This window comes from Hyperolius riggenbachi, chromosome 1 (assembly GCF_040937935.1).
Source record: "Hyperolius riggenbachi isolate aHypRig1 chromosome 1, aHypRig1.pri, whole genome shotgun sequence".
Classification (NCBI taxonomy): Eukaryota; Metazoa; Chordata; class Amphibia; order Anura; family Hyperoliidae; genus Hyperolius; species Hyperolius riggenbachi.
The window spans coordinates 190,874,482-190,900,702 of record NC_090646.1 but is presented as its reverse complement, the minus strand read 5'-3'; the positions used below and the strand labels follow the sequence as shown (position 1 = coordinate 190,900,702).

Below are 26,221 nucleotides of genomic sequence, written 5' to 3'. Positions count from 1 at the left end.
TGTTCTACATTATTTTTTCTATTTTATTCTGTATTGTATACTCTTCCCTTTAACAGTACAAAAAAAAAATCAAGACAAAGCTAATTGGCTACAAGATGGCAGCTTACTGGTTTAGGGAGAAACTAATTAGAAGAACTATAGTAAGAGCTGTGTTGTGATAAACAAGCAGTTTAATGCAGTACTAATGGGCACTATGATGTGAAAGACACTATAATTAAGGAGGCAGGAAACATTGTAATGAAGTATTAAATAATAGCCAGCATAGTGGGTGCAACTATTTCTGCTCCCCTCCACCTTCTTCCATCACTCCTGCTCTGAGGAGTCTTCAGTGACCACAGCCCATTCATTTTCTAATGTCCACATTGTTTTAAAGGACAACTGAAGTGAGAAGAATATGGAGGCTGCCATATTTATTTCCTTTTAAACAAAACCAGTTACCTGGCAGCCCTGCTGATCTATTTGGATACAGTAATGTCTGAATAACACCAGAAACAAGCATGCAGCTAATCTTGTCAGATCTGACAATAATGTTAGAAACACCTGATCTGCTGCATGCTTGTTCAGGGTCTATGGCTAAAAGTATTAGAGGCAGAGGATCAGCAGGACAGCCAGGCAACTGGCATTGCTTAAAATGAAATAAATATGGCCGCCTCCAAAGCTTTCTTGTTTCATTTGTCGTTTAAAAATTGTGCAAACTACAATCATGCGCATGTACATTTCCGTTGCAGGTCTTCAAATTGTCTAGAATACGGAGAAGGCATTTTTTCCTGGCAGGTGTTAAAAATGTAATTCTTCCTTCTGCGACTAAAGATACATTTTATGCTTATTCATTTAAATAGCCTCTGACCTTCATGCCAGGGTTGGTATTGAATTTGCACAAAGTAAATAGGTGACGTACTATAGTGTGGAAGAAGTGATTACAGTCAATCTATGCAGACACATTACATTCCATCCCTTCTACTTCTCACAACCTCTTGTCCAGTCAGCGCTGGGAACAGGCAAGTCGACTTATCATCTAATTTCTTGTGTCTCCAATTAGCTTGCAATAGTTGGTATTTTTACCTCTTCAGCATAGCTTTAGCAAAAGAAGTCACTCGCCCACTGCTGAACTTTGCAACATACTGCATTGTGAAGCATGCTTTACGTGAACCCAAGGGCATCATTAGACTCCATAATAGTGACAGCTGGGCAGACGGTGACCTGGGCATTTTGTTGGGAATATTTCAGCTCAGGGGTTCCAGAGACAACCCCCCCCCCCCCTTCCCCCTGAAATACAAACTTTTGATTCTTTTGATCGTTTAGCAGTCAGTCACTTCAACTTTGAGGTGATGGGAACTTTGAAGATAATTCTGCTCTAACAGACCACAGTAGAAATGGATTAAAAAAAAAATAAACATAGGGCTATATAGGAGCACCCATTTTCCATCTTTAAAAAAATGCCAGATCCCTGGCATGCTGGTGGCTTCAATGGTTTTTGAGTCAGCCAACTGGAACATGCATGCAACCAATGGTTTCAGAAGAGCGAGAATACCAAATCTGCATACATGTTCCAGGCAACTTGCTCAGAGCAACAGAAGAGCAGCCAGAAGGGGCAAAAGTAATGGCAGACTTTACCTCACAGCAGATTTACTTTAAATGACGACTGCACTTCAGGCTACTAGGAGTCTGGGACATGTCCAGACCCAATTTGCAAGAGACTAAGCAAAAAATCTCAGGGTGCAATACCATAAAACCAAAGGAAGAAGTATGGAAGGCAGCAAAACACAGGTTATAATACACCATTTAGTAGTGTTAACCATCCATTAAAAGTACTCAAGATCAGCCATTTGTACTTACTACAGATAACAATAATCCAACTACTGGTAACAATAACTGTATGCTGAAGGAGTTGTAAAATTAGTTGTGTTTGCAGTGAAAGCATTTCTCAATTACTGCAGGCATTTTTAATTACACCTGAGAATTCTGGTACATCCAAGAGAAAATCTGGCCTTCATACATTACAAAAAGCAATATTTTAGATCCAGCCACTCAACAACTATGGACTGTGATTGGCCGATCTCCCGCCAATCTGGCCATCAAAAAGTATGTCGAGCAACAGATGCATTCACACAATGTAAGCAAACACGAACCAATACCTGTTTTATACAATTAGACCTCCTCACATTAGGTTATTCAAGCAGATCCCAGTCTGACTTGAAGCCAAAAGATGGCCAATGCTGACTATTGTACAGAAGATCGAAAAACAACTATTTCCTTTTCAAAATGTAAATAAGCCTCTTTTTAGATGTCATACATGATAATAAAAATGAATATTAAGTCACTGCATAAATATTGGATGTCATACTAGTTCATCAATTGTCAGGGGAGGTAGGTGGCTAGTATACCATATCCAGCATAGACTTTCCATTCCCTTGCTATTGAATTGTCCAGGTGTCTATGAATAAAGGGCGCCAAGTGAAGCTTCAAAGTAGAATATTGGCAATGCTGATATTTTACTATGGTGGCTGGCTAATTATCATAGAATATCGGTAATTTTACCAATATTCTATTATTGCTTTATCTAACCATCCTCTCACACCAACTCCCTTGATCTATTCCTGACTCTAACCTACCGCTATCTAAGCCTAACACTAACATCCCCTTAGCTACCCCTAGACCCCCTCTCACTCCTCTAACAGCCACTTTATGGCTCTACCTGTTTATGTGGAAACTTAAAAAAGAAAAAGAAAATGGAGCAAATGTATAAAGATGATAATTTCAAGACCAACTTCAGAGTATCAGATGATTATTTCCCACCAGAGCTCAGGCCAGCATGAACACAAATAAAATATAGCAGGGTAAGTAGGCATACCTGATAACTTCATCAGAAAATCAGAAGCCATCTTCACAGAGATATCTTGGCTGAAAAGAGATGAGGGACATGTAACAAAGTCCAGCGTGTCCTTCAGCTTCATGCTGCTGTTACTGTTAGGTCTGTCGGCATAGGGCACCACAGAGGGGCAGTCACTGTCTTTTGGCTCCTCTTTGATAGGTAGTGAACTGGCAGTTACAGAACTGATCTGGCTTAAAGTTTCAGGAAGTAGCGAGTTCTGAGCAGGTGAGACACTCCCCTCATCATGGCTTCCCAAAGAGTTATTAAAAGGTGATCCTTTAATGTCCACCTCATTGGGTTCCTCCTTCACTTTGGCTTCTGCCCGTAGAAAGTGCTGATGGCAGCGCATGTGGAGTTTCAGGCTGAAATGACGTGATGAGGTGAAAGGGCAGAGCTGACACTGGAAGGTCTCTCCTCTGTCCTGGTGCTGATGGACCTGATGGAAGGCAAAGCATTCGTTACCACACAGGAGGATAAACACCCATTTATTAGACAGTTTTGTAAAATAAAAATAAAAAAAATACTTCCATACGCATACTAGTACTACCTAGGTTCTCAGCATGTGGTAGAATTTATGAGATACTTGAACATGTCATAGTAGATCACAATGAGTTTTGGGATTAATAAAAAGAAGAAATCATTTATAATTCGTACTAAATAAGTATTTTTAGTTAATTAAAAGCTGTAAGTATTGTTTGGAAAGCATTCACACACAAATACTGAGAATACCTAATTGAGTTTGCGTTATTCACACTAAGGGGTACATGGCAACGCCTTTCATAAATGGTGTACTTGCTACAGATATTTGGACTCCCCTGACTCCACTAGCTTTATGCCTGTTGCGTTTGCTCTATGCCTGCTGCAGAAGCTCCACGCCTGCTGCAAAAGCTCCACGCCTGCTGCAAAAGCTCCACGCCTGCTGCAAAAGCTCCACGCCTGCTGCAAAAGATCCACGCCTGCTGCAAAAGATCCACGCCTGCTGCAAAAGCTACACGCCTGCTGCAAAAGCTACACGCCTGCTGCAAAACACCCGCTGCAAAAGCTACACGCCTGCTGCAAAACACCCACTGCAAAAGCTCCACGCGTGCTGCAGAAACGGCAAGCCTGCTGCAAAAGTTCCACGCCTGCCGCAGAAGCTGCACGCCTGCCGCAGAAGCTACACGCCTGCCACAGAAGCTACACGCCTGCCGCAGAAGCTACACGCCTGCCGCAGAAGCTCCACGCCTGCCGCAGAAGCTCCACCCCTGCCGCAGAAGCTCCACCCCTGCCGCAGAAGCTCCACCCCTGCCGCAGAAGCTCCACCCCTGCCGCAGAAGCTCCACCCCTGCCGCAGAAGCTGCACGCCTGCCGCAGAAGCTGCACGCCTGTTGCAGAAGCTGCACGCCTGCTAAAGAAGCTGCATGCCTGCTGCAAAAGCTGCACGCCTGTTGCAGAAGCTGCACGCCTGTTGCAGAAGCTGCACGCCTGTTGCAGAAGCTGCACGCCTGTTGCAGAAGCTGCACGCCTGCCGCAGAAGCTCCACCCCTGCCGCAGAAGCTGCACGCCTGTTGCAGAAGCTGCAGGCCTGTTGCAGAAGCTGCACGCCTGCCGCAAAAGCTACATGCCTGCCGCAGAAGCTCCACCCCTGCTGCAGAAGCTGCACACCTGCTGCAGAAGCTGCACGCCTGTTGCAGAAGTTGCCCACCTGTTGCAGAAGTTGCCCACCTGTTGCAGAAGTTGCCCACCTGTTGCAGAAGTTGCCCACCTGTTGCAGAAGTTAGTTGCCCACCTGTTGCAGAAGTTAGTTGCCCACCTGTTGCAGAAGTTAGTTGCCCACCTGTTGCAGAAGTTGCCCACCTGTTGCAGAAGTTGCCCACCTGTTGCAGAAACTGTCTGCTGCAGTTTGGCTACTTGAACTTCTGGCTAGAGGAGTATGACGGCTGCATACATAACTGCGTAGTAACTTCTAATCTGATAGCTGAACACCATATATTTTCAGCATGAGTGGTCGGGATGTTTTCCTGCAGCTAAATTGGCATCAATTCCTATTTAACCTTTAAATTTACCTTAATGCCCTTTAAAGCAAGACTCTTCTTCCCTTTCCCATAAAACCTGGTATAACCCACTCTACCACTTCTCTCATGTAAAATATTACCTCTCCCTGCAGCTAAATATCTCCCTCTCCCTGCAGCTAAATACTATTACACCTCCACAACTGTGCCAAATCCATTTCCCCCACCAAAAAATGAGTCACAGTCAAAAACTCAACATCCGAGAAGTAGAAAGAGCTTAAAGTAGAAAAGATTGGAACAGTGGAAGGGGGTAGTAAGGGTAGCCTACACAGTTTCCGCTTCCATTAAAAGATAAATGTACTCGCACTATTATTTATCTGCCCCAGCTGATAGGTGCAGTTGCATAAAAGGAATATATGCATTTATAAAACATTTATAAAACCGATATATTTCTGTAGGTTCAATTACATATAAATTACATTATATAAATTACAATATTACATATAAATCTCTTATTTTCAAGCTTAAAGAAAACCAGAGAGGAAGCACCCTCATGTATTGTATTACATTTATCAGTGGGAACATGACAGTAAACACCTACCCTGCTTTTAGTTTAATTCTTATCTGCTTAATTAGTCTATTAGCAGCTGTGATAAGAATCCCCGACTGGCTCAGTGTAGGTTTGACCTGGAATCATTATAGCGGAGTCACTCTTCTGTGGAGTCTTTTCAAGCCCAAGCCTGCCACCTCCTGTCTCAAATTTCCTGCTTTGCATACTGAGAGCTGTGATGATATGGGAGGGGCTGCTGCTGCTGAGAGAGAAGCTCTGTGGCTGCAATATGATCCCTGTGTGCTCTGTGTGCACTAGATACTGATGATGACTGCAGTTTAATTCCTATGAGAAACACTTCCTACAGGCAGCTGTACATCATACCAAAATGAAAGCACACAGATGAATATAGCCTAGATAGCAGCATAGTCTCATATAGCCTAGACAGCACATCCAGAACAACTCATAACCCGGAAGAAGAAGGGATATGAGCCGGCGGCCATATTTGATTTTTCCTGGAGCAATAATGGATAAAAAAAACACTAAAAAAGGCACACCAGAGCGGCGAAATTATCAGGTAGAGTATTTATTCTTTACAAGCTATCGACTGATATGTTTATTTTGTGTGAAACGTTCATCTCTGGTTCCCTTTAAGTCCTCTATTACTCAAAACCAAAATAATACAAAAGTTTAAAATTAAAACATCAGATCTGATGAGAAGAAAACTAAAAAGTCTTCCATGATCCTTTTCTTGTTCCTATGTACAAACACAAGCAGAAACTAGTCCAGTGTCTCCCGGTAAGGAAACGATACACGCTAATGCTTGTACATTCTCAAATGTGTACTAAAATGAAAAACAGCATCCCGCTATTGCATTTAAATATTCCAGATTTGCAAGAGGATGCCAGGCCGATGCCAGGTGGTACCAAATTTTTGCTCTGTGCAGCAAATTACTGATGTGAGCAGGTGGGATTCTTTAGAGGTTATGTCCACCAATGAGAGTGCTCTGTATACACAAACATAGTGCTGGTGAAACAACTGAAAAATATAGGAATTTGAACTTTATGGCAATTTTAGAAAATCAAACATGGCTACAAGCTGGCAAGGGATTTTTACTTACCCTAAACTACAAATTAACTTGCATAACACTGACAAATGTAATATCCTTTTGGTTTTCTATCTACAGTATTTTTTTTTGCTGATCAGGAAGAGTCCCATCATACAGTAGGCTCCTATATTTGTACTGACAGACCATAAGTACAGTAAGCTGCCTTCATACTCCATGGGCAGCTTGTTAAAACAGTGCTAGCCTAACTCCCATCAATGGACAAAAATGCCTGGAAATTCCTATTGTGAATTCATATTCTACAGGGATCCTGCACCATCCTCTGCAATTGAAGGGTTGTCAAGCATTGCCGTTTACTTTGCTGACTACATGCTTTCCCTGAGTATTTCTGCAGGTAGAAGAGAAAAAGTTACTGGTTGATGTTCAGTAACCATTTTATTCATTCTTTTCACTCTGGATTCTAATATCAAATGGGATAAAACTAGTGGAAGGCACAAAAGCCCTCTCCCTATAGGTAGATTATGCTGAAATTACTTCAGGTATAACAGAGATTAAGGAAAAAGCTAAACTCTATGATGCTGTCTGCCAAGCTCTGTACAGAAGATCCTTGGACCAGACAGTCTAACTGGCTCATTTATAAAGTGGTGATATAAGCTGCTGCTCCATTTCATTGCACTTGCAGCAGCATCTGTGCCATAAAAGCAACAGAAAATATAGATTATCTATGTTCTCAATACAACAAATACAAAGACTTTCGGGAAAAAAAAAATGAAGTAAAAACATGCCCCCCACAATATCCAGCCAATACATTTTATTTAGAAGTTATTAGCCAGCATTGGTTTGCACTGACATCTAAGGCACTTTGCATCTAAGGCAGGCAAAGTCAATGAGACGCTATTACCCGAAAGAGAGCACTAGCTGCTCCACAAACAGCTGGTGCCCCAGAGCCAGGCAGCAACTTCAGTGACCAAGAATTGAAAAAAGGACCACATTTTTTCCCATTAGTCACCATCTTATAAACAGCAAAAACGGAAACAAAAAATTGAAATCAAGAACGCTCGTCACAAACAAACAGACCCATGTACTGTATTTAACCACTTGCCGACCACGCACTCATACCGCGCGTCGGCAAAGTGGCAGCTGCAGGACCAGCGACACAGTTCTGCGTCGCCGGCTGCAGGCTAATTAATCAGGAAGCAGCCGCTCGCGCGAGCTGCTTCCTGCCAATTCACGGCGGGGGGCTCCGTGAATAGCCTGCGGGCCGCCGATCGCGGCTCATAGGCTAAGTGTAAACACAAGCAGAAATAATCCGCTTTGTTTACCTTTGTACAACGCTGCTAACAGTAGCAGCGTTGTACCAGATCAGCGATCCCCGGCCAATCAGCGGCCGGGGATCGCTGTCACATGACAGGCAGGAGCCTGTTAGAGGCTGCACAGGACAGATCCGTTCCTGTGCAGCCTCGGATCTCCGGGGAAGGGAGGGAGGAGAGGGAGGGGGGAATTTCGCCGCGGAGGGGGCCTTTGAGGTGCCCCCCGCAACACCCAGGCAGGCAGGAGCAATGAGACCCCCCCAGCACATCATCCCCCTAGTGGGGAAAAAAGGGGGGGCGATCTGGTCGCTCTGCCTAGTGTTTGATCTGTGCTGGGGGCTGCACAGCCCACCCAGCACAGATCAGCTAAAACAGCGCTGGTCCTTAAGGGGGGGTAAAGGCTGGGTCATCAAGTGGTTAATATAATTGCAGACCCACAAAACAAATGATCACCAATAAGGACATGTGAAAATCAATAAAAACAAGGAACACCAAGAGCCCCAATAGTGTAATACAGGGGTCTCAAACTCAATTTACCTGGGGGCCGCAGGAGGCAAAGTCAGGATGAGGCTGGGCCGCATAAGGGATTTCACAATCGCGGCGCATCGCCACCTCTGCCCGCCCCTCTCACTCTTCCTTCACAGAGAGGGGCGGGGAGAGGCGGCGATCCGTGCGGCGATTGACGTCAGGAGGGGCAGAGCTGAAGCTGAAAGCTCTGCCCCTTCCAGGAAATGCCGGCGGATTGCCCCCCGGGCGATTTGGGGGCTCTGCAGCCCTCGTTTAGCGGCGGGGATGCGGCGGATTACTTGAGAGCACTGAACCGAACTATAAGGAAGCTTTTGCCAGCGAGGGCCACAAAATATTGTATCGAGGGCCGCAAATGGCCCGCGGGCCGCGAGTTTGAGACCCCTGGTGTAATATGTACTGGTAAATGGTTACTAGATAGAGTAAATATTAATACTCACAAACCAGGGTTACCATTAGGCAACCACTGTAAAGGCAGGTGGGGAGATTTTCCTGACCCCACTCAGGAATAAGAAGTCGCTCTCTGTAGATGAGAAAAAGGGGGTTCAACCCTTTACCCAGGGTGGACTCAATATTGTGCAGGAGAATAGAGAAGCCAAAAGGATAAAAGGAAGCTAAATGAGCGTAAAAACCAAATTCTTGGTAAATAGAGGAGGTAGTGGTCGACTTACCTCCTCCAAGTAGACACACAACGACTGTAGTAAACACAGTCAATATATTTTATTTATGAACTCCAAATATGCAACGCGTTTCGCAGGTTTGATCCCGCTTCATCAGGCAATAACAACGGAGCAATAGCATATGTAGTCAGTAGAAGTGCCTGGCTCTTCTACTGACCACATATGCTATTGCTCCGTTGTTATTGCCTGATGAAGCGGGATCAAACCTGCCAAACGCGTCGCATATTTGGAGTTCATAAATAAAATATATTGACTGCCTTTACTACAGTCGTTGTGTGTCTACTTGGAGGAGGTAAGTCGACCACTACCTCCTCTATTTACCAAGAATTTGGTTTTTAAGCTCATTTAGCTTCCTTTCATCCTTTTGGTGCCTCTGTTCTCCTGCATAATGTGAAAATCAATGCTGAGGAACTCTAAAGTGAGAGAAAGATGGGGTCTGTCATTACTGATGTATATTGCTTCTTTTTTTTTTTTTTTTTTTTTTTTGTATATAAATACTTGTTGCCCAAATGTGGTGTTGATCCTCTGCCTCTGATCATACTAACCATATCAGCCCACATGGTACATGAGTTGGGATGGGTAAGGTCCTGGGGGACTTATGATGGGATTTGGGAGCCCCCTTTAATAAAAAAAAGGATGCCCAGATGCACGCCCCCTTCTAGGTAAATACAGTGGTGTGAAAAACTATTTGCCCCCTTCCTGATTTCTTATTCTTTTGCATGTTTGTCACACTTAAATGTTTCTGCTCATCAAAAACCGTTAACTATTAGTCAAAGATAACATAATTGAACACAAAATGCAGTTTTAAATGATGGTTTTTATTATTTAGTGAGAAAAAAACTCCAAATCTACATGGCCCTGTGTGAAAAAGTGATTGCCCCCCATGTTAAAAAATAACTTAACTGTGGTTTATCACACCTGAGTTAAATTTCTGTAGTCACCCCCAGGCCTGATTACTGCCACACCTCTTTCAGTCAAGAAATCACTTAAATAGGAGCTATCTGACACAGAGAAGTAGACCAAAAGCACCTCAAAAGCTAGACATCATGCCAAGATCCCAAGAAATTCAGGAACAAATGAGAACAAAAGTACTGTAATTGAGATCTATCAGTCTGGTAAAGGTTATAAAGCCATTTCTAAAGCTTTGGGACTCCAGCGAACCACAGTGAGAGCCATTATCCACAAATGGCAAAAACATGGAACAGTGATGAACCTTCCCAGGAGTGGCCGGCCGACCAAAATTACCCCAAGAGCGCAGAGAAAACTCTTCCGAGAGGCCACAAAAGACCTCAGGACAACATCTAAAGAACTGCAGGCCTCACTTGCCTCAATTAAGGTCAGTGTTCACGACTCCACCATAAGAAAGAGACTGGGCAAAAATGGCCTGCATGGCAGATATCCAAGGTGCAAACCACTTTTAAGCAAAAAGAACATTAAGGCTCGTCTCAATTTTGCTTAAAAACATCTCAATGATTGCCAAGACTTTTGGGAAAATACCTTGTGGACCGACGAGACAAAAGTTTAACTTTTTGGAAGGTGCGTGTCCCGTTACATCTGGCGTAGAAGTAACACAGCATTTCAGCAAAAGAACATCATACCAACAGTAAAATATGGTGGTGGTAGTGTGATGGTCTGTGGTTGTTTTGCTGCTTCAGGACCTGGAAGGCTTGCTGTGATAGATGGAACCATGAATTCTACTGTCTACCAAAAAATCCTGAAGGAGAATGTCCGGCCATCTGTTCGTCAACTCAAGCTGAATTGATCTTGGGTGCTGCAGCAGGACAATGACCCAAAACACAGCAGCAAATCCACCTCTGAATGGCTAAAGAAAAACAAAATGAAGACTTTGGAGTGGTCTAGTCAAAGTCCTGACCTGAATCCTATTGAGATGTTGTGGCATGACCTTAAAAAGGCGGTTCATGCTAGAAAACCCTCAAATAAAGCTGAATTACAACAATTCTGCAAAGATGAGTGGGCCCAAATTCCTCCAGAGCGCTCTACAATACTTGTTGCAAGTTATCGCAAACGCTTGATTGCAGTTATTGCTGCTAAGGGTGGCCCAACCAGTTATTAGGTTCAGGGGGCAATTCCTTTTTCACACAGGGCCATGTAGGTTTTGGGGTTTTTTTTCTCACTAAATAATAAAAACCATCATTTAAAACTGCATTTTGTGTTCAATTATGTTATCTTTGACTAATAGTTAACGGTTTTTGATGAGCAGAAATATTTAAGTGTGACAAACATGCAAAAGAATAAGAAATCAGGAAGGGGGCAAATAGTTTTTCACACCACTGTATGTATAGAGGGACACTTTTGAACCTATATCTATTTAGTGTTAAGAATATAAGAATAAACTTTATTAGGGGAAAAATAATTAATTTTTTTCCCCATCTGTCACTTCTTTCTTCTTTTCCTTGAATTCTTGATTGAATAATCTGCTCCTGGCCAATGTTTCCTGTCGTTCGCTGCCGCTTCAGCTCCAGGCACACCTGAGATTACCCAACAGCCACCATTGCATGCCAGGCTCCCCTGGCGCTGTCGCTCTGTGGCGACCCGCTGGACCAGTTGAAACCACCACTGCTCTTCCTCTGTTTCAACGGACGCAGGAGCCCCGGCAAAAGCATGTTCCTAGTTCCCATAACTCCTGCCAAGCAACCAACTTATTCCAAATAGGATACGGCCCAATGTCTGTTTTATTGAAGGTATTGTTTTCCAGTGAGTTGTGTTATTTTATTTTTGCTTGGTGCCTTTAATGTAACAGCAAAAGGAGCGTTGTGAACAGGTTACTAAGTGCATCTTTTCTACAAGCCTAACTCCTGTATACTTTTAGGTCATCCAGGTTTTATTTTAGCTTTTTTTTACATCTAAAATGCGTTTCCTACTAGGTTATAAAAATTAAAGCATAAAAAAAAATACACAAAGATAAATGAATCCCGAAAACGGCATCCAGCTTGATGTAAACAGGTTAATATGCGGTCTAATTTTGGTGCAGTCAGGCTGGCAGTAAACAATTTGAACAATGTGAAGCATCTAGCAGCAATAACAAGGTAGGATACATAGATGAAAAAACCTTTCACAGTTGCAAGGCAATCACTGTGCACTTGTACCTTCATATCAAATGTATTTTGTATTGTGAGCACAAAGCAATCTTTAGCTTTCAATGTAAGTGTACCGAAAAGTAACCTCACCTTCATGTGTGATTTCAGATTGTCCTTGCGGGCACAACGAAATGGACATAGTGGACACTGATGGCTTTTTAAACCTGTGTGAATCACCATGTGCCTTTTCCAATAACTTTTCCGCTTTATTACCAGTCCACAGATGGGGCATTGGAAAGGCTTTCCTCCTTCTTCCTCTGGAGCTTTCATGTACAAAGAACACAAAGAGAAACAGAAATAACAGATATCAGAGGGCATTACATGCACATTTGGTAAAACACCAGTTTCACTTCTATAAACAAACTACAGCTTTAAATGTGACACATAATCTATCACTTTCAGGCGATTTTTTTTTCTGTTTAGCAGAACTCACTGCATTGGTGCAAATGGACTCTGATGATTTCACAATAAAAAAATTCCAGTTAATGGAGGTGCGATTGCCTTTGCTTAGTACTATTTCCTGTGTAAATGGGCCCTTATGCTGAAAACAAGTAGCTATACCATCTGTGCATATTTAAAAGAGGCGCCAGGTATTGCCATCGATATTGTTTATATACCGAAATAGCTTCGGTAATTGGTGTGCTGCTATTGCAGTTGCTTTTTAAAGATAACCTCCCCTCATATCATATAGCACTAACCTCCCCTACCTACATCTAACACTAACCCCCCCACTTACGCCTAATCTTCCTCCCTCCCACCTACGCCTTATATTAACCTTCCTACCAACACCTAACCTTCATCCCTCCTACCTATGCCTAACACTACCTCCACACACACACACTTATGCCTAACCTTCATCTCTCCTACCTACATCTTACATTAACCTTCACCTACACCTAACCTTCATCCCTCCTACCTACGCCTAACACTAACCCCACACACACACACACACCTATGCCTAACCTTCATCTCTCCTACCTACATCTTACATTAACCTTCACCTACACCTAACCTTCATCCCTCCTACCTATGCCTAACACTAACCCCACACACACACACACACCTATGCCTAACCTTCATCTCTCCTACCTACATCTTACATTAACCTTCACCTACACCTAACCTTCATCCCTCCTACCTACGCCTAACACTAACCCCACACACACACACACACCTATGCCTAACCTTCATCTCTCCTACCTACATCTTACATTAACCTTCACCTACACCTAACCTTCATCCCTCCTACCTATGCCTAAACTACCCCCCCCCCCCCACACACACACACACACACACACCTATGCCTAACCTTCATCTCTCCTACCTACATCTTATATTAACTTTCTTCACCTACACCTAACCTTCATCCCTCCTACCTATGCCTAAACTACCCCCCCCACACACACACACACACCTATGCCTAACCTTTATCTCTCCTACCTACATCTTACATTAACCTTCTTCACCTACACCTAACCTTCATCCCTCCTACCTATGCCTAAACTACCCCCCCCACACACACACACACCTATGCCTAACCTTCATCTCTCTCACCTACATCTTACATTAACCTTCTTCACCTACACCTAACCTTCATCCCTCCTACCTACACCTAACACTAACCACACACACACACCTATGCCTAACCTTCATCTCTCCTACCTACATCTTACATTAACCTTCTTCACCTACACCTAACCTTCATCCCTCCTACCTACGCCTAACACTAACCCCACACACAAACCTACACTTACGCCTAACCTTCATCCATCCTAACTATGTCCTACATTAACCTTTTTCACCTACACCTAACCTTTGCCCCCTACCTATGCCCAACACTAACCTTTCCCACCTATACCTAACACTATAGCAGAGTGTCGCACTGATACTACTCCAATGCCGTCACTGTGCTACCCCTGCACTGCAATCATCATGGAATTCGACTGTGAGGCCAGAAACCCACTAGGAGCGATTTCTAATCGCTAGTGATTTGAAAAAGCTCTTGCTAATGCAATGCTGTGGGGAATTTTTATAAAATCTCATCACTCAAGTGGGATCACACCCATAGCATTACATTAGTAAGAGTTTTCAAATCGCAAAGCGCTCAGAAAATCGCTCCTAGTTGGTTTCTGGCCTGATAACTGAACTCTCGTTACCAAGTTATGCACTTGACACACCATAGCCTCAACTTTGCAGTGCGATTTATGGCAGTGTCTAATTTTACTATCATGGCTGGTGCCCAAATTAACATGTCTTAATACCACTTTGCATGTGCTGCTGTCTTATTGAGGAAGAGACTTCCAGAGCCCTGGTGGGTCCCTGAAATTACCACCTACAGAAGACAAAGCAAGCCACTCCCTTCCAATCAGAACTGCTGTCAATACCAATTGCACAGGTAAGAAAAAGTTCACACATGACTTGAAGAAGAAACAAGTTCAATTGTCAAGTCCAAGTCAGAATTTGGCACAGGCTGGGACCACTACAAGCCTTGTTTTACCACAACAGCTGCACCTGCACCTACACCTACTGTTACAACTCACTGTTTCTGGGCACAAACTGTTTGTCAAATCTGCCCTACCTGAAACCAATTAATAAAGGTAATAGATGCCATGTTTTTGTCTATGTTACATGAGACAATGCCTCCCTAATAACACATTCAGTACCAGGATGCAGACAGTAGAACTGTTTATTACTTCATAGCACTAGTGATGTCATTCACAATAGTCCTAATGTAAATTCTCTCAAGCAGTTATACTGCTTGTAATCCATACAGCTCTTCAAATGTATTGGATGCCCTGGTAAGAAGGTTACATTAATATCAATCAAAATTTTAGCCCGAGTACATTTTTGGGAGACATAACAATGACATCACAGACATGCATGTTTTGCTAGTCCTATACATATTATTGGATGGGCTTTGATCAACTTATTTTAAAGCAACAGTGAAGCAATCTTTAACACACAGAGCAATGTGTAGCAACAGGGAGGTTTTGGATTTAAAGTGTGAGTATACCATACCCATGCTCTTATAATCAGCAATTGTTGATGATATAACTAGAAATGCACTTTAAAAGTGTACCCGAAGTAATATGTGACAGGATGAGATAAACGCATACAGATATAGTACTACTAACACTACTAAGAAATTACCTTACAGAGACACTGAAGCAAATTTTTTTATTTTTTTTAAATGATATAATGATTTGTATGTGTAGTACAGCTAAGAAATAAAACATTAGGAGCACAGATATAAGTCTCACATTGTTTCTAGTACAGGAAGAGTTAAGAAACTCAAGCTATCTATGCAAATGTGCCATTGAGCTCCACGACTTTTAAAGTCGCAGAGAGCTCTGTCTTCTGAAGCTTATTATCTCAAGTGTCTGGCACATATAGTTTTTTTCTGCAGAGAACAGTTCAAAAGTTCACTAACCTGCTCTGTAAAATCATTTAGAATGCAGAGTAGAGTGTAAACTGCAAATATTAGAGAATGATGCAATGTTATAAAAAAAACTATATAACTGAAAATAATAATAAATATGGCATTATTTTCTTTGCTACTAATGTTCTAATAATTATCCATACTACACATACAATTTATACAGGATCTTCTCAAAAAATTAGCATATTGTGATAAAGTTCATTATTTTCTGTAATGTACTGACAAACATTAGACTTTCATATATTTTAGATTCATTACACACAACTGAAGTAGTTCAAGCCTTTTATTGTTTTAATATTGATGATTTTGGCATACAGCTCATGAAAACCCAAATTTCCTATCTCAAAAAATTAGAATATTTCATCCGACCAATAAAAGAAAAGTGTTTTTAAAACAAAAAAAAGTCAATCTTCAAATAATTATGTTCAGTTATGCACTCAATACTTGGTCGGGAATCCTTTTGCAGAAATGACTGCTTCAATGCGGCATGGCATGGAGGCAATCAGCCTGTGGCACTGCTCAGGTGTTATGGAGGCCCAGGATGCTTCGATAGCGGCCTTAAGCTCATCCAGAGTGTTGGGTCTTGCGTCTCTCAACCTTCTCTTCACAACATCCCACAGATTCTCTATGGGGTTCAGGTCAGGAGAGTTGGCAGGCCAATTGAGCACAGTAATACCATGGTCAGTAAACCATTTACCACTGGTTTTGGCACTGTGAGCAGGTGCCAGGTCGTGCTGAAAAATGAAATCTTCATCTCCATAAAGCTTTTCAGCAGATGGAAGCATGAACTCACTTTTGAACCAGAAACAGCGGCAGAAGTGCCTGACCTGGGCTACAGAGAAGCAGCACTGGAGTGTTGCTCAGTGGTCCAAAGTACTTTTTTTCGGATGAAAGCAACATTTACACGTCATTCGGAAATCAAGGTGCCAGAGTCTGGAGGAAGACTGGGGAGAGGGAGATGCTAAAATGCCTGAAGTCCAGTGTCAAGTACCCACAGTCAGTGATGGTCTGTGGTGCCATGTGAGCTGCTGGTGTTGGTCCTCTGTGTTTTATCAAGGGCAGGGTCAATGCAGCAAGCTATCAGGAGATTTTGGAGCACTTCATGCTTCTATCTGCTGAAAAGCTTTATGGAGATGAAGATTTCATTTTTCAGCACAACCTGGCACCTGCTCACAGTGCCAAAACAACTGGTAAATGGTTTACTGACCATGGTATTACTGTTCTCAATTGGCCTGCCAACTCTCCTGACCTGAATCCCATAGAGAATCTATGGGATATTGTGAAGAGAAAGTTGAGAGACGCAAGACCCAACACTCTGGATGAGCTTAAGGCCGCTATCGAAGCATCCTGGGCCTCCATAACACCTGAGCAGTGCCACAGGCTGATTGCCTCCATGCCACGCCGCATTGACCAGTCATTTCTGCAAAAGGATTCCCGACCAAGTATTGAGTGCATAACTGAACATAATTATTTGAAGGTTGACTTTTTTTGTTTTAAAAACACTTTTCTGTTATTGGTCGGATGAAATATGCTAATTTTTTAAGATAGGAAATTTGGGTTATCATGAGCTGTATGCCAAAATCATCAATATTAAAACAATAAAAGGCTTGAACTACTTCAGTTGTGTGTATTTGAATCTAAAATATATGAAAGTCTAATGTTTATCAGTACATTACAGAAAATAATTAACTTTATCACAATATGCTAATTTTTTGAGAAGATCCTGTATATTTTTTGTTCTTGCTTTAGTGTCTCTTTAAGCCCCTTTCTGTTTTCAAGTACAGCAAGAGTTAAAAAAAACTTGAGCTGCTATTAATGCAAAAAAGCAGCATGCCTGAGCTTGTTGAACAGCATTTTGAATTCAGTCTGGTTTCCCTGAAAAGTAAATAGAAGCTAAAAGCCTGTTATCTTGCAGGAAAATGATATAATAATGTTTTAGTGCAGGTGCATGGATTCTAAAAAGTAGCAGTCTGAGCCATAAAACAAAATAAAAAAAATTAAAAGACTCTTTCTCTATGCTACTAATGTTCTATTTATCAATGATCATCCGTACTACACATACAATTCATGGTGCCCGACCCAATTCACTTTTTCTCCAGGTTTTCCTAGGTGATATTTTCACAACATCTCAATAAAATTGGTTTTAAGCCACCAGAAAGCAAGAAAATACTCAGAATAATGTTGACTACTTTTTCACCTACTTTTTGGTACTTATTTCAATTGCAGAGTGCAGAAAATTTATTTTAAACAGAAGATGAAAATGATCTCCTAGAAGAAAACTTAGAAGAAAAATGTAATTGCATATAATTGCCCATTGACTCACAAGTTTATTTTCACTTCAGGTTTACTTCAAATGCTTCAGTTCTGCATATGTATATTAGGCGGGCAAAGGGTTTACTTTCCAAATATTAACGTAACTTATAATTTATAAGGTGAGAGGAAAAACTGTGGAAAAGGCTGCATTGAATGATTCAAACAACAGATAAGACAGCGACACAGGAAAACAATATACAAAGAGAGATGTTCAGCATATTATGTGGAGTCTGCACATTTTATCTTGACAGCACAAAAGGGAATGTTCAAATATCATTTTTGCCACAAAATAAAGCATTACTTGTCAGCATGGGGCATGATTGCATATTGTCTCTGACAGGTCAGTGTATCCTCGGGTAACCTCACAACACAGTAAGTGTTCCGAGGCTTCAGATGTTCTGATGAATAATTTATATACAATGGCGTTTAATTTACAGGATTTAAGTACTGTGTTGCACCCTGGCAAATACACACTATACCAGTATGTACTATTTGTAACAGAATGCAGTTTACTAGAGACACCCAGACCACATAGAATAGGTCACTGACTATCTCCAGGAATGGCTCTGACTATTAGCTCACACAAGAGCATCTCACTGGTCATGTCAGTTTCCGGTTGGAGAACCATCAGCACTCTGCATGGAAGAGCACAGCGGTTCCTGGGGATGAGGATAACTGTGGCACAGGGGAAAAAAGCTTTGACTTACCAGCCTTTAAAGGGGAACTACAACGAAAAACTGTAAAAATTAAAATATATGCAAATATACAAATAAGTAAATTTTTGGCTGAGTAAAATGAGCCATAAATTACTTTTCTCCTATGTTGCTGTCACTTACAGTAGGTTGTAGAAATCTGACAGAAGTGACAGGTTTTGGACTAGTCTCTCTCTTTATAGGGGATTCTTAGGGATATATTTATTTTCCATAGCACTTAGTGAATGGCAGTTGCTCTGTCCAACTGCCAAAAACTGTGTAGGGAGCAGGGAAGCTGACCAGCATCATTGTTTAAATCCTTTTTAGGGAATATCTTTATAAAGAATAAAAGCCTTGCTGAGAATCCCCTATGAAGAGATGGACTAGTCCAAAACCTGTCACGTCTATCAGATTTCTACTGCCTACTGTAAGTGACAGCATTATAGGAGAAAATTAATTTATGGCTCATATTACTCTGGAAGAAATGTGCTTCTTATTTGTATATGTTTGCAGATATTTTACAGTTTTTCGCTGTAGTGCCCCTTTAACCTTAATGGACTTAGGTGATTGGAGTGGTCTCGCACTCACACTTGGATAAGCCACTGATGTTGGTGCAAGAGTGCTTCAGCTGAAAGGGGGATGACACCCCCATTAAGAACAACTAAAGATAAAGCAGGCAGCTCCTTAATAAATCTTTATTGGTTCACAGAAAACAATCCAAACAGTAAAACCAATGAAGATTTATTAAGGAGAGACCAATCACTTAGGTGACTGGCGGACTATGGGCTTGATTCATTAAGCTGCACTGCTAAAGCAGCGCCGCTTAATGTGAAGGAGCAGCCACCATGCATGCCTTACATAGCAGTGCTAGCTGCTATATCAGGAGCGTGCTTTCCTTAAGGGGCCCATACACTGGTCGATTTCAGCCGTCAATCGTTCGATTCTATAGAATCGATTGATCGATCAAAAATCGATTCTATCAAATTCCCCATTCGATTGATTTGTGGCCGATTACAATCAATTTCGATCGATTTGATCTATCTGACAGGATGGAAAATCTAGGTCAATCTGCTGCTGGCAGCAGATTGATGGCCCATAGAGTTGCATTGGATCTAATGGTCCAATAATGCATTTAGATCGATTTCCAATAGATTTCATTCTGAAATCCGTTCCTAGTGTGTGGCACACATTAGATAGATTCCTGTCAGATTGGACTTGACAGGCATCTGCCAGAAATCTATCTGATGGTCGTATGGTGTATGGCCACCTTTAGATAGGAGCGTGCCTTCCTATAGTTACTATGTATAGGAAGGCATGCTCTTATCTTATGCTGGATACACACGTTGCGTTTCCGCGTTCGATGCGGCCGTCGATACGCGTCGATTCGATTATTTCCGAACATTTCCGAACGAATTTCGATGATTTTTAGGTCGAATGCCATGTAAAGTATGGCAAATCGACCTAACGATCCATCGAACCTTCAATCGGACATGTCGGAAATAATCGAATCAACGCGTATCGACGGCCGCATCGAACGCGGAAACGCAACGTGTGTATCCAGCATAAGGAAGACACACTCCTTGCATAGCAGCAAGTGCTGCTATGTAAGGCATGCATAGTAGCCGCTACCATCACATTAAGATGCAGTGTAGCTTAATGAATCAAGTTCCTTATGTAAAGATGAGTCGTATTCCAAATTAGGGAGAAAAGAGCAATCTTTAAATTTAGGTTTATGCACTTTTTTTATTCAGTGAAAAACTAGGCACAGCAGCAAAACAAGGCTAATGCATTCCCTAGGCTTTTAGATCATGGTTTTCATGCATATATGACATTTTTTAACCAATAATTCTGAAGTTCAATTAAATGCAGATGCATGTTTGACAAATTCTGAGTTACCCGCCTATACACAGAACAATTCTACAGACTTCTGTGTAATTCGGCATGGCCAACTAAAGACAGATTTTAGAGAGCCTCAAAAGAAGAGTAGTATAAACTCATGAGAATAGAATGTACTGTATACAAAAGGATCCAGTGCTTTATGTGTTGCTATGTTCACACCTAGGATAACTGTCACCCCAACGATTGCTCCTGACTGTTCTGGGCGAAAGTTAAGAAATAAATTGGTATACCGATACACAGCTATCACCTGAGCAGCCTTGTTCTGCTCTATGGGGTTGGATGAGTAGGAGGCGCTCCCAGGAGATCCCTCAGGCAACATCGCTGGGGCGAGGCTGTACGAACGTATAGTCAGCCTACAGTCTGGCGATGCATTCTGTTGCATTGCGGAGGAGGAGGGAAAACAGAGCCACACAGACGTGAGGTCATGCGGTGGGCGGGGCGAGCAGAAAGCTGTCGGCCATCACTGGTCAGGCATCGGATGGGGCTGCTGTACACATGCAGAACTATGGGCAGAGGTAGTTGTTATAAGCCACCTGTGCCAACTTGAATCTAGTGTGTGTACGGGGCCTTATGGCATGTGCATAGTTTTAATCTTACATCAGTCTACAGACAAGTGGAAGGCTTACTACATCTGGAACCTGTTTAGTAGTTAGTACTTGTGCTATTCCTGGAGCCCTATGAAGATTATCGTAAGGGCACATCACACAGTCAGACTGGTAACATAAAACCCATGACCTGTAGTATCTTTTACATTCAATAACATCGGTCTTTATGAGTTTATACTAGAAAAACGGTAAACTACAGGTGGCCATACAGCACACCAAGATTTATCAGTTTCAGGCACAACAGAATATTTTGATCAAATGTGCTGAAGTCTACTGTTACCTGAAAAACTGATTGATCATACCAGATCATTTTCAAAAAGAAAAAATAAATTGAAAGTTCAAAACAGGTGCAGAAGAAAAAATCCTGACTAAACAGAGTGGCAAATCTGTACTGCAGTGGGGAAATACAGTCTGCGGTTCATCAAAGATTATGTGCATTTTTCACAACACTACATTGATGTGTGTACAGATTAAAACATAGTGCAATGAATACCAGAGGTAGATTGCTTCTAGCTGTATAGCAACACCAGCCTGCTCTCTAAAGCCTCATCTACACGCATAGATGAGGCAGCGATGTTCCTTATCAATCGAGCCACTGATGCGGCTCGATTGATAAGTTCCGACAGGTCCGATCTGTGAGCCGCCGATTCCTTGCTCGTTCCTCATGAGGGGACAATAGCAGGGAATCGAGCGGAAGATAAGCGTCGCCGGGCGGGGAATCGAATACGACGCACGCACGGTGAGCGGGGACGCGGCAGGGTACGCACGGGGATGCGGAAGAGGCGATCCGGGGGCTAATCGAGCCGCTGGATCGCCTCCACATCTCCCCGTGTAGACGGGGCTTCAGAGAAAAGACTTATATACAGTGATTTGCAAAAGTATTCGGCCCTTGAGGTTTTCCACATTATGTCACATTACTGTCACAAACATAAATCAATTTTATCGGAATTCCACGTGAAAGACCAATACAAAGTGGTGAACACGTGAGAAGTGGAACGAAAATCATACATGATTCCAAACATTTTTTACAAATAAATAACTGCAAAGTGGGGTGTGCGTAATTATTCAGCCCCCTTTGGTCTGAGTGCAGTCAGTTGCCCACAGACATAATGTGTAATCTAATGTCAGTACAAATACAGCTGCTCTGTGATGGCCTCAGAGGTTGTCTAAGAGAATATTGGGAGCAACAACACCATGAAGTCCAAAGAACACACCAGACAGGTCAGGAATAAAGTCATTGAGAAATTTAAAGCAGGCTTAGGCTACAAAAAGATTTCCAAAGCATTGAACAGCCCACGGAGCACTGTTCAAGCGACCATTCAGAAATGGAAGGAGTATGGCACAACTGTAAACCTACCAAGACAAGGCCGTCCACCTAAGCTCACAGGCCGAACAAGGAGAGCGCTGATCAGAAATGCAGTTAAGAGGCTCATGGTGACTCTGGATGAGCTGAAGAGATCTACAGCTCAGGTCGGGGAATCTGTCCATAGGACAACCTTTAGTCGTGCACTGCACTAAGTTAGCCTTTATGGAAGAGTGGCAAGAAGAAAGCCATTGTTAACAGAAAAGCATAAGAAGTCCCGTTTGCAGTTTGCCACAAGCCATGTGGGGGACACAGCAAACATGTGGAAGAAGGTGCTCTGTTCAGATGAGACCAAAATGGAACTTTTTGGCCAAAATGCAAAACGCTATGTGTGTCGGAAAACTAACACTGCACATCACTCTGAACACACCATCCCCACTGTCAAATATGGTGGTGGCAGCATCATGCTCTGAAGGTGCTTCTCTTCAGCAGGGACAGGGAAGCTGGTCAGAGTTGATGGGAAGATGGTTGGAGCCAAATACAGGGCAATTTTGGAAGAAATCCTCTTGGAGTCTGCAAAAGACTTGAGACTGGGGCGGAGGTTCACCTTCCAACAGGACGACGACGACCCTAAACATAAAGCCAGGGCAACAATGGAATGGTTTGAAACAAAACATATCCATGTGCTAGAATGGCGCAGTCAAAGTCCAGATCTATATCCAATCAAGAATCTGTGGCAAGATCTGAAAACTGCTGTTCACAGACGATGTCCATCTAATCTGACTGAGCTGGAGCTGTTTTGCAAAGAAGAATGGGCAAGGATTTCAGTCTCTAGATGTGTAAAGCTGGTAGAGACATACCCTAAAAGACTGGCAGCTGTAATTGCAGCAAAAGGTGGTTCTACAAAGTATTGACTCAGGGGGCTGAATAATTACGCACACCCCACTTGTAGTTATTTTTTTTTTAATGTTTGGAATCATGAATGATTTTCGTTCCACTTCTCAGGTGTACACCACTTTGTATTAGTCTTTCACGTGGAATTCCAATTAAATTGATTCATGTTTGTGGCAGTAATAGGACAAAATGTGGAAAACTTCGAGGGGGCCAAATACTTTTGCAAACCACTTCACAGTACCAATGGAGTAAAAAAAATCCAAATCATTATAAACATCATAAATACAAAAACATGAAATCAAATAAAAATCTATGAAATAAATAATACTCTTTCTATAAATTTCTGTTCAAATTGCAGATTGAAATTCAAAATTGGAAAGGCGTGGCAATCATAGTCTGTAAACCTTTGTACAACATTAAATAGTACAAAGCTACCAATGGTAGTGTTCTGATCAATTTACAATCAGATCTCTGCTTAAATCTCTGCTTAAATGTGATTACTAGTAGATACATTAATGGTCACCTGCTCAAGCACAAATCTATATGCCTTACTTTAGGCCATCGATGGAAATGGCTCAGTAAGCACATTGGGTTACAGATTACCTAGCAATCCTCATGGTAAACCAGAACTCCTAGGACTGTGTAAGGGGCTGAAAGAGACCAAAAAGCCTCCTTACTAAAATGTTATGCAAATTAGAAGTTTGCCATGTTAAAAATACAAGGTATTTGTGATTATTCCGGTTGGTGTGAGCGCTGAGGTTTCCCACAGTGCATCACTGCAGAATATGCAAATCATCACTTTGTTGTCCCTGACAGTTAAACACACCTCCAGAACAACCGCAATGCAATGATGTCTCAGCTTGTTAAAGGAGAACTGTAGTAAGAGGTATATGGACTGGTGGATGCCATATTGATTTCCTTTTAACCACTTGAGGACCCACCCTTTACCCCCCCTTAAGGACCAGCGCTGTTTGTTTGGATCTGTGCTGGGTGGGCTCTGCAGCCCCCAGCACAGATCCGCGGCCACACAGAGCGATCAGATCGCCCCCCTTTTTTCCCCACTAGGGGGATGATGTGCAGGGGGGGTCTGATCGCTCCTACCTGCAGGCATGTTGCGGGGGGGGCACCTCAAAGCCCCCCCCCGCGGCGACATTCTCCCCCCTCCCTCTCCTACCTGCTCCCCCCGGAGATCTGGGCTGCACAGGACGCTATCCGTCCTGTGCAGCCAGTGACAGGCTGTCTTCTGTCACATGGCGGCGATCCCCGGCCGCTGATTGGCCGGGGATCGCCGATCTGCCTTACGGCGCTGCTGCGCAGCAGCGCCGTACAAATGTAAACAAAGCGGATTATTTCCGCTTGTGTTTACATCTAGCCTGCGAGCCGCCATCGGCGGCCCGCAGGCTATACACGGAGCCCCCCGCCGTGATTTGACAAGAAGCAGCCGCTCGCGCGAGCGGCTGCTTCTTGATTAATTAAGCTGCAGCTGGCGACGCAGTACTGCGTCGCTGGTCCTGCAGCTGCCACTTTGCCGACGCACGGTATAAGCGTGCGGTCGGCAAGTGGTTAAGCAATAACAGTTGCCTGGCTATCCTGCTGATCCTCTGCCTCTAATACTTTTAGCCATAGACCCTGAACAAGCATTCAGCATATCAGGTGTTTCTAACATTTGTCAGATCTGACAAGATTAGCTGCATGCTTGTTTCTGGTGTGATTCACTCTACTACAGGCAGATAGCTTAGCAGCGCTGCCAGGCAACTGGTATTGCTTAAAAGGAAATCAATATGGCAGCCTCCATATACCTCTCACTACAGTTCTCCTTTAATAACACAGAGCCAAACTAATCCAACATGCTTAAAGACTGTTTTGGATTGGTTGATCCTCATCAGTGCATGGCATGGATTAATATGGCTCAATGGGGTAAAGTATTTGGGGTTGAAAAAGGCACTATACTGTTGCTTCCATGACATTGGCAAAGCAGGATTTATGTGGATCAGACAGAACATAACCAGCACCACATAGCATAAACTGATAATTTTGATTTAAAAAAAAAGGGATGAAAGAAAAGAAAATCTTGTTTTGCACACAGAAACATACAGGATAACTTATGACCGTCTCTACCATGTGCCAATTCTGCCAATTTTGCCTGAAGCATTGTGTGTCCCTCTGATGCCCCAGATGAGTCTTGATGACAAAGGCATAGGTGGAGGGCAGCAGTGAAGATGCACACAAACACTTTATCCCATACATTTTCAAGTGCATTATCACTTTGCTTTTATTAATTTATGGTTATATGCTAAGTTACTGCGCAACCTGAAATCTCACCTGTTCAGGCAAGCATACGCTCTCTCTTAGGACACCCTGGGAACTGACCACCATTTTATCATCTTATGGAAAGCTCTCATTCACCTATTGCTATATCTCTTAACTCTTTAAACCAAGGTTTCTCAAACCTGTCCTCGTGACCCCCCCCCCCCCCCCCCCCCCCCCCAAGCGGTGCATGTCTTGCAGGCAGCCTCACCTATGTCGAAGCACCATGGAATCCACCTAGCGGAGACACCAATTACCCCACCTGTGCATAGATGAGGTTGCCTGCACAACATGCACCGCTGGGGAGTCACAAGGACAGGTTTGAGAAACACTGCATTAGACTGTAAGGCTGATTGGCTAGGGCTCTCTTCCCCTTTAACTCACAATGCTGTATAATGAGCATGCACATCTTCCACCACCATTTAAAAATCTGTAATTGATTTATAAACTGCATAAGATGTAATCCACCACTGTCTTGTACTGTAACTGTATTGTTATACCTTTCATTTTGTTGCACAGTGCCATGGAAGATGCTGGTGCTACATAACTCCATAAGTTGGGCTGGTTATATTCTTTCTGAGGCATGTGCTACTACATATTCAGTAATTCAGTAATGAGTAATGGTGTGTACACACTTGAAAGATTAATGAAAGATCTTAGACCAATTTTACCACCTT

General features: G+C 42.7%; 1 protein-coding gene across 2 annotated transcripts in view; it reads right to left on the bottom strand.

Moving 5' to 3' along the window:
• ZNF827 (zinc finger protein 827) overlaps positions 1-26,221 on the bottom strand; it is a 232,964-nt gene that overhangs the window by 123,685 nt on the left and 83,058 nt on the right. For both annotated transcript variants that reach the window (XM_068279307.1, XM_068279313.1), the window contains exons 3-4: positions 12,183-12,355; positions 2,852-3,308 (exon numbers count right to left, since the gene is read on the bottom strand). In XM_068279307.1, coding sequence (XP_068135408.1) covers positions 2,852-3,308; positions 12,183-12,355 — 630 coding nt within the window. The remainder of the gene's footprint in view (positions 1-2,851; positions 3,309-12,182; positions 12,356-26,221) is intronic.